At 42.1% G+C, this 9,184-nt stretch overlaps 1 protein-coding gene across 2 annotated transcripts in view; it reads left to right on the plus strand.

Annotated features, from left to right (window-relative positions):
* Positions 1–9,184, plus strand: part of SPAG5 (sperm associated antigen 5) — a 28,189-nt gene that overhangs the window by 3,772 nt on the left and 15,233 nt on the right. Inside the window, exons 3-4 of one of the 2 annotated variants that reach the window (XM_003797150.2) lie at positions 5,727–6,808; positions 6,916–7,090. In XM_003797150.2, the coding sequence (XP_003797198.1) occupies positions 5,727–6,808; positions 6,916–7,090 (1,257 nt within the window). Of the gene's footprint in view, positions 1–5,726; positions 6,809–6,915; positions 7,091–9,184 lie in introns of those variants that run through there. The other variant, XM_023517524.1, reaches the window with a different exon arrangement.

Raw genomic sequence — 9,184 nt, forward strand, 5'->3', positions numbered from 1 at the left:
TGCCTCAGCCTCCCAAGTAGCTGGGATTACAGGTGCCCGCCACAACGCCTGGCTAATTTTTGGTTGCAGTTGTCATTGTTGTTTAGCAGGCCCTGGCTAGATTTGAACCCACCAGGCTTGGTGTATGTGGCTGGTGCCCTAACTACTGAGCTATAGGTGCAGAGCCATGATTGAAAGATTTTCAAGATGGTGTCTTCAGCGATGCCCTAGCACTCTGGGAGGCCAAGGCGAGTGGATTATTTGAGCTCATGAGTTTGAGACCAGCCTGAACAAAAAGCGAGACCCTGTCTCTACTAAAAATAGAAAAACTGAGGCAAGAGGATGGCTTGAGCCCAAGACTTGGAAGTTGCCCTGGTCTTGGAAGAGTAGGGCATTCTACCCAGGGCGACAGATTGAGACTTTGTCTCAAAAAAACAAAGAAAAGATGATATCTCCTAGATTCATCCACCTTGTAGTATGTATCAGAATTTTCCCTTTAAAAGGTTGAATAATGTTCCATTGTATATATATGCTACATTTTGTTTATCCCTTCAACTGTTGATGGACACTTGGGATGCTTCCACCTTTTGGCTATTGTAAGTAATGCTGCTATGAACAGGAGTGTACAAATATCTCTTTGAGACCCTGCTTTCAATTCTTTTGATTATATATCCAGAAGCAGAATTGCTGGATCATATGGTAAATCTGTTTTTCATTGTTTTAAAGAACCACCATACTGTTTTTCGTAGTGGCTGGTCATTTTACATTCCTATCAACAGTGCACAAGAGTTCCAATTTTTCCACATCCTTGCCAAAGTTATTTTCTGGGTTTTTTTTTTTTTAATTAGTTGATTTGCTTTATTTTGATTATTTTTGAGATAAGGTCTTGTTCTGGTGCCCAGGTTGGAATGCAGTAGTATTCTAGCTCATTGAAATCTCAAACTCCAGGGCTCAAGCAATGCTTCTTCTTCAGTGTCTTGAGTAGCTGGGATTATAGGCATGTACCACTGAGTTTGGCTAATTTCTTACTTTTCTAGATAGGGTCTTGCCATGTTGACCAGGCTGATCTTGAATTGGCCTCAAGTGATCCTTCTTTTTTTTTTTTTGAATGGTAACTGTGTACATTGATGCACTTTGGGGGTACAGTGTGGTGTTTGCACACACAATCCAAGACACTTCCATCAAACTGGTTAACATAGCCTTCATGTAACTTTCTTAGTTATTATGTCAAAACATTCATATTCTACTCATAGAAAGATTCACTTGTACCCTTGTAAGATGAACCACAGAAGTGAACCCTTGAATCCCTCTCCCTCCACCCTCTCCCCCTCCCTCCTCCCCTCAAGTGATCCTTCTATCCTGGCCTTCCAAAATGCTAGGATTTGCCTAGCCTATTTTCTGTATTTTTAATAGGAGGCATCCTAATGGATATGAAGTAGTATCTCATTGTGGTTTTCATGTGAATTTCCCTAATGATTAATGATACTGACCATCTTTTCATATGCTTATTGGCCATTTTCACATGTATATCTTCTTTAGAGAAATATTTATTCAAGTCTTTTGCTCTTTTTTTTTTTGAGACAGAACCTCAAGCTGTTGCCCTGGGTAGAGTGCTATGGCATCACAGCTCACAGCAACCTCCAACTCCTGGGCTCAAGTGAGTCTCCTGCCTCCACCTCCCAAGTAGCTAGGATTACAGGCACCCACCATAATGCCCAGCTATTTTTTGGTTGCAGCCGTCATTGTTGTTTGGTGGGCCCTGGTTGGATTCAAACCTGCCAGCTCAGATGTACGTGGCTGGTGCCTTAGCCACTTAAGCCACAGGCGCCAAGCCTTTTGCTCATTTTTTAATTGGGTCTCTTTTTGTGTTGTTGAGTTGTAGGAGTTTTTTATATTTTCTGCATAGCAGTCCTTTAGCAGATATATGATTTGCAAATATTTCTCCTTAAAGTGATTTTTATTTTTGTTATTTTTTTTTTCACCCTCCGTAGAATACCATGGCATCACAGCTCACAGCAAACTCAGACTCTTGGGCTTGAGTGATTCTCTTGCCTCAGTCTCCCAAGTAGTTGGGACTACAGGTGCTTGCCACAATGCCCAGCTGGTTTTTTTGTTGTAGTTTTCATTGTTGTTTAGCAGGCCTGGGTGAGGTTCGAACCCATCAGCCCCAGTGTATGTGACTAGCGCCCTAACTGCTAAGCTATGGGCACCGAGCCCTTAAAGTGATTTTTAAAAGGAATGTATCAAATAGGAATTTCATAAACAGAACAAAACTTTTAAGTTGTACTTTTGCATTTCTAAAATTCTTTGCTCTCTCTGTGTCACTTCTATACTGTTTAGTGCAGACTAATTTATATTTTTCATGTCACATATTTTCTATTACGTCATTTATCATAATAGTGCTATAAACCGGTATTAATATTACTACCTCCATTCTCTTTATTTGCTTCTGCTTGGTATCTCTTTGCCAATCCCTTTTCCCACTTTCCTTTAGTGCTTCAAAAGAACAACTGTAAAGCTGAAATAAGATACATGAAAGTACAGTAAAACAACAGCATAACACATTAGTATAAAGCACATATCCATGTAACCAATACCCAATGCCCAGATCAATAAATAGAATAGTGCTAGAATATCAGAAGCCCTTTTCAGCTCAACTTCATGTTTTTAAGTCTTACCACTGTGATAAATGAGAAATTTCATGTAAGTCTGATTTTTTTTTTTTTTGTAAATAATTGGTGTGTCTGAAGCTTCTGAAATAGTTTTGTCTTCATTGTCAAATTTTACAATTATGTGAGTAGACATGCATCTTTCCTTGTCAGTCCTGCATAGACCTTAGTGAGCTGTTACGTTGTCAGTCTCAGGTCTTTCTTTACCTTGGAGAAATTTTCTTCTGATATTTATTAATCAGTTCCTCATCTGTATAAATTTTCTCTTCTCCTATAATTTCTCTTATTCAGATGTTAGAATTTCTGGGTTTATCTTCCAGTTCTCTTGGTTTTTCCCTCAGATTTACATTGCTTTGTATTTTTATCTTTGCTTTAAGGTATTTTTTCTACCTATCCAGGCCAGTAATTCCAATCTCAACTCTGATAATCCTCTTTTTCAATTCTTTTTACAGAAATTTTTTATTTAAACCAGTACTTACTTCTAGCCTGTAGTCCTAGCACTCTGGAAAGCTAAGGCAGGTAGATTGCCTGAGCTCAGGACTTAAGAGATCAGCCTGAGTAGGAAAGAGTGAAACCTTGTCTCCAAAAAAAAAAAAGCTAGCATTATGGCAGGTGTCTGTAGTCCCAGCTACTCAGGAGGCTGAGGCAAGAGGATCACTTGAGCCCAAGTGTTTAAGGTTGCTGTGAGCTGGCTTGGTACCTGTGGCTCAAGTGGCTAAGGCGCCAGCCACATACACCTAAGGTGGCGGGTTCGAATCCAGCCCGGGCCCGCCAAACAATGATGAATGCAACCAAAAAATAGCCAGGTGTTGTGGCAAGTGCCTGTGGTCCCAGCAACTTGGGAGGCGGAGGCAGGAGACTCACTTGAGCCCAGGAGTTGGAGGTTGCTGTGAGTTATGCCACGGCACTCTACCCAGGGGGATAATGAGGCTCTATCTCAAAGAAAAAAAAAGGTTGCTGTGAGCTACTACACCACAGCACTCAACCCTAAAGCCACTGAGTGAGACTGTCTCAAATAAAAATTTTTTCTTTTCTTTTTTTTTTTTTTTGGTGAGACTGAGACTCAACCCCAGGGTGACTGTGTCTCAAAAAAAGATTTTCTTTAATTATTTTTTATTTTTTATTTTTTGAGAGAGTCTCACTTGGTCACCCTTAGTAGAGTGCCATGGCATCTTAGGTCACAGCAACCTCAAACTCTTGGGTTCAAGCGATTTTCTTGCCTCAGCCTCCCAGGTAGCTGGGTCTATAGGCCCCCGCCACAAGGCTCAGCTGTTTTTAGAGATGGCAGTTTCCCTCTTGCCTGAGCTTACTCGTGAGCTCAGGTAGTCCACCCTCTTTGGCCTCCCAGAGTGCTAAGATTACAGGCATGAACCTCTCTGTCTGGCTGTACTTATTTCTAGAAGGCCCTTCTGTGTGTGTATATGTTGTATTTGAATCTTAAGTAACCTATTTTTTTGTTGCTCAAATAGTCATCTGCTTTGTTAAAGTCAACCTTTCCTAACTGTCTTAGAGTTTGTTCTTTCTCTGGCTACTAGATCCACTTAAAGTCATTTCTATTTTTTTTTTTGTTCTTCACTGAGTCTCTGGTCCAGCAATCCTGCAAGCAGCAGAAAGTAAATTTGTCTTATCCTGTGACTCAGCACTAGAGTGGGGGTGGGGGTGGTTTCAGTCCCTTGTCAGGGCACTAGGAGGAACTCTCTCTGCTTTTCAGTCTTCTCTGTTGCAAAGGCAAAAGCTCAAATCCTAAGGGCTTAGTGCGTTTGATGTGTTTGGACACCTTTAGCTCTTGTGGACCAGGGAGACTAGGTCACTGACACAGGCTGATGTTGCCTTATCTCCCTGGAGTTCATGGCTGTCTGCTGCATGTACTAACTCTGGTCCCCAAATTCCTATCTATTCCAGAAGGGAGAAAGATCTTGTGCCAACTCTAGATTCTGACAGCTTGAGCCTTCACTCATACCCTGTGGACCCCTCCTACTTGTTCCCTTAGTAGTGGAGTTAGGAATAGGCTAGAGTTAAGAATAGGGAGGAGCAGTGTCACCTTCACACTACTATCTATCCATGATATGAATTTACAGAGGGTGCTAAAAATGTGTATATACATTAAAGGAAAAAAAGGTTGGGATTGGTGGCTCACACCTGTAATCATAGCAACTCTGGGAGGCCGAGGCAGAAGGATATCTTGAGCTCAGGAGTTAGAGAACAGCCCGAGCAAGAGCAAGACCACCTCTCTACTAACAATTTAGCGGGGTGTTGTGGTGGATACTTTTAGTCCCAGTTGCTTGGGAGGCTGAGTCAGGAGGATCACTTAAACCTAAGAATTTGAGGTTGCTGTGAACTAGGTTGAGGCCATGGCCTTTAGCTTGGGCAACAGAATGAGACTCTAAAAAAGAAAAGAAAAACTATATTAAAATTCTAATACTCAAGACCTCAAGTCACATTTGACTTTCTGCAATTATAAAAGGTGCTCAAATGTGAGTTATATTCATCTTTTGTTGTTGGTACGTATTGAGTATTATAATTTTTTTTTTTTTTTGAGACAAAGTCTCAAGCTGTTGTCCTAAGCAGAGTGTCATGGTGACATTATAGCTCACAGTAACCTCCAACTCTTGAGCTTAAGCAATCCTCTTGCCTCAGTTTTATTTTTAGTAGAGATGGGGTCTCGCTCTTGCTCAGGCTGGTCTCAAACCCTTGAGCTCATGTAATCCACCCGCCTCTGCCTCCCAGAGTGCTAGGATTACAGGCATGAGCCACTGTGCCCAGTCTGAGTATTATAATTTTAATATAGTTTTTTCCTTTCTTAAAATGTGTATATATTTTTTGGTACCCTCTGTATATTCTCAGCCTTTTAATAATATAGGCTAGTTCACTTGGAAGGCCCCGAAATGGATTACTAGTTTTTCTTTCCCTACTACTGGGTCTTTGCTGTGAGCAGCAAGGATCAGCCAAATCTTTACCTAAGCAGAGGTAATGAGAACTTTTTCCTTTTTTTGAGTTTGGACAGTATCTTTCACCCATAATTGTATGTTGGGAATTGAACTGACTTCCTTAGTCAACTACTTTTCTTTGCTTTGGCAGGAAGGCAGCAACAACTCATCGCCACTGGATTTTGTCAATGCAAAAATGGCAGACTCCCCTTCAGAACAATCCAATCACTCCTCAAAGTGGCTAGAAGATTGTCAGCATGAATCAGATCAACAACCTCTAGATGTGATTCCCCAAACCATCTCTACTCCCAAAACATCTAAGGAAGCAGTAGATCTACTAGATGACTATGTAGTTAAAACCATGGTCTTTGTACCCTCTCCAGTGGAGCAGCAGGAGAACATTACATTTGAGGTCCATTTAGATACGATGGCAGAGACAAATAGCATCTCTTTAGATGAAATTTTGAGGTCAGGAGATCTGGTGAGAAAGGAGGTAGCACCCTGCACAGAAGACAGCTTTCCAGAAGGGGTTGCTGCTATTCCTGAGAACCCTACATTTCAGGATCCTTTATCCCATCTCTTTGAGTATCCCCCAAATCCCAGTTCTGAGCAACAACTTTGCTGCTCCAAGGAAAGCCAGAGGACTGAGGCTGTGCCTAAAGACTTAGTACCTTCTGAAAGTAATGCCTTCTTGCCATCCTCCATGTTCTGGCTTTCTCCTTCAGCTGCTTTGGCAGCAGATTTTCCTGTCAATCATGTAGACTCAGGGGAGGAAACTGTGGAACATAGACCTATGGAGGAAAGAGAAACGAACTTTCCCACACTCCCAGAGGAAGTTGAATTGGGAGATCAAGCCCTTGTCTCAAATGGGCAAAATCTTCCGCCCACATGTCTGACACCAAATCCAGTAGAAATGGAATTCCCAGCAGCTCCAAGCCCCAAAGTGGAAAATGGTGGTAGTATTCTCAACTCTGATACAGAGCACTGGACGTCTCCACTAGCATGGCTGGAAAAAGGTGTAAATACCTCAGTCATGCTGGAAAATCTACGCCAAAGCTTACTTCTTCCCTCTGCACTTCGGGATGCTGCGATAGTCACTACTCCTTTTTCTACTTGCTCAGTCGGAACTTGGTTTACTCCTCCAGCACCCCAAGGAAAAAGTATAAGCACATCCCAGACAGACACAGTGGGAACCAAGGACAGTACTTCTAAGACAGAGCACCTCCTGCATGGGTAAGCACCCCTATGTCCTTGTGCCTTGTGAGCTCCATTACACTGGACCCACTACTCCTATCCCTTTCCACTCCCCTTTTCCTCATTTTCTTGTCTTCCTGCTGCAGCTGGCCTCCAGATCTGACTACCTTGTCTCGACATGACTTGGAGGATAACCTGCTGAGCTCTCTTGTCATTCTGGAGGTCCTCTCTGGCCAGCTTCGGGACTGGAAGAGCAGGCTGGCTATCCCTCACCCAGAAGCCCAGGACAGTAGCACACAGACTGACACCTCTCCTAGTAGGGTAAGAAAGTTCCTTCCAAAGCTAGGAGGATCCCAGTGTGCCCTCTTGCTCAGAATTTAAGCTGATAAATTACCAGAAGGCAAAGGGGAGAGATGGGTTAATCACAGGCACATTCTTAGAATACATGTAAAATTGAGGATCTAGGCTTGGCGCCTGTGGAGGATGAAAAAGTGAGACTCTATCTCAAAAAAAAAAAAAAGCTGAGGATCTGGAAATTCCTTTAATGCTGTGGGTACTCACTGTACACCTGGGGCACATCAAGACTTGCGAAGGGAATGTAAGCCAGGTAAGTTTTAAAGGAATCCATTTCTGGATCTTCATCTTCCAAATGTACTCTTTACTAATTATTTTCTTTCCTACTTCCCCCATTTTCAGTTGCCCATGCCTACCATACTAAATAGCATAGTTACTATACCAAGCCAGAACCTTACATTGTCAGAACATAGCAATCAAAGGACAACAGAAAACATTTTTGTAGGTGCTAAGAAAGTGAATGACTGCAATGATTATATAACACATCATTTTTCCGTGTTTTCAATAAAATTGGAGGAAGATTTTAATTATGTTTAATTATGTCAGTGGATCAAGCATTAAACATTTTTGATGAATGTTCACTAAGATTTTTGGCATATATCACTAAAAGGGTTGCTAGAATTGGCTGGCATGCCCTTCTTCTCTTAGTTCATTCCTACTTGTTCCCATTATTTATGGGAAGATTTCTCAGTGCTTACATCTATTAGAATGGAAAAGAAAGAGTCATGAGTTGTCACTGAACCATGTCTTATTGTATAAATTATAGTAATCCACAGATACATGAACTAATGAAGAAAGGAAGCTCCATTTGTTTCATAATAGGTGATTCCCAGTAAAATTTCACTGTGTGTGTTTATGATTTTTTTTTTTTTTTTACATTGAGACAGTGTCACTCAGTTGCCCTGGGTAGAGTGCCATGGCGTCATAGCTTACAGCAACCTCAAACTCCTGGGCACAAGTGATCCTCTTACCTCAGCCTCCCGAGTAGCTGGGACTACAGGTGCTGGGCTGGGCATAGCATCCAGCTATTTTTGTTTGTTTGTTTGTTTTTAGTAGAGATGGAGTCTTGTCTCTTGCTCAGACTGGTATGCTTATGATTTTTTGAAAAATTATATTATTATGGCTAGGCACAGTAGCTCACACGTGTAATCCTACCATTCTGGAGGGTCAGGTGGGAGGATCACTTAAGACTAGGAGTTCAACACCAGCCTGAGCAACATAGCAAGAAAAAAATAGAAAAATTAGTAGGATGTGGTGGTGCATGCGTATAGTCCCATCTAATCAGCAGTCTGAGGCCAGAGGATCGATTGAGCCCAGGAGTTTGAGGTTTCAGTGACCTTTGATGACACCAGTGTACTCTAGCACAGGCAACAGAGTGAGACCTGTCTCAAAAAAAAAAAAAAGGCTTGGTGCCCATAGCTCAGTGAGTAGGGTGCTGGCCCCATACACCGAGGCTAGTGGGTTCGAGTCTGGCCCAGGCCTGCTAAAAAACAATGACAACTGCAACCAAAAAATAGCTGGGTGTTATGGTGGGTGCCTATAGTCCCAGCTACTTGGGAGGCTGAGGCAAGAGAATCGCTTACGCCCCAACAATTTGAGGTTGCTGTGAGCTGGGATGCCACAGCACTCTGAGTATGACATAGTGAGACTCTGTCTCAAAAAAAAAAAAAAAAAATTATCAGTACAGTGATTATATAGGTGATGAAAGTATTTCTCGTTCCAAAAGAAAGAAAGTCTTTTCACTTAAAGTCTTCTGGTCAAAGAAATTTAAAGGAAATTGTAGTTTAAATTTAGATAAACATTTTATGTTGTTGCAGAGATGTTGGTTAATAACAGACTTTAAAATATAAAAATATGGCTCAGCGCCTGTGGCTCAAGCGGCTAAGGTGCCAGCCACATACACCTAAGGTGGTGGGTTCAAATTCAGCCCGGGCCCGCCAAACAATAATGGCTGCAACAAAAAAATAGCCGCGCGTTGTGGTAGGCGCCTGTGGTCCCAGCTACTTGGGAGGCTGAGGCAGGAGACTCGCTTGAGCCCAGGAGTTGGAGGTTGCTGTGAGC

Source organism: Otolemur garnettii, unplaced genomic scaffold (assembly GCF_000181295.1).
Source record: "Otolemur garnettii isolate 467f Iridium unplaced genomic scaffold, OtoGar3 scaffold00112, whole genome shotgun sequence".
NCBI classification, from domain to species: Eukaryota; Metazoa; Chordata; class Mammalia; order Primates; family Galagidae; genus Otolemur; species Otolemur garnettii.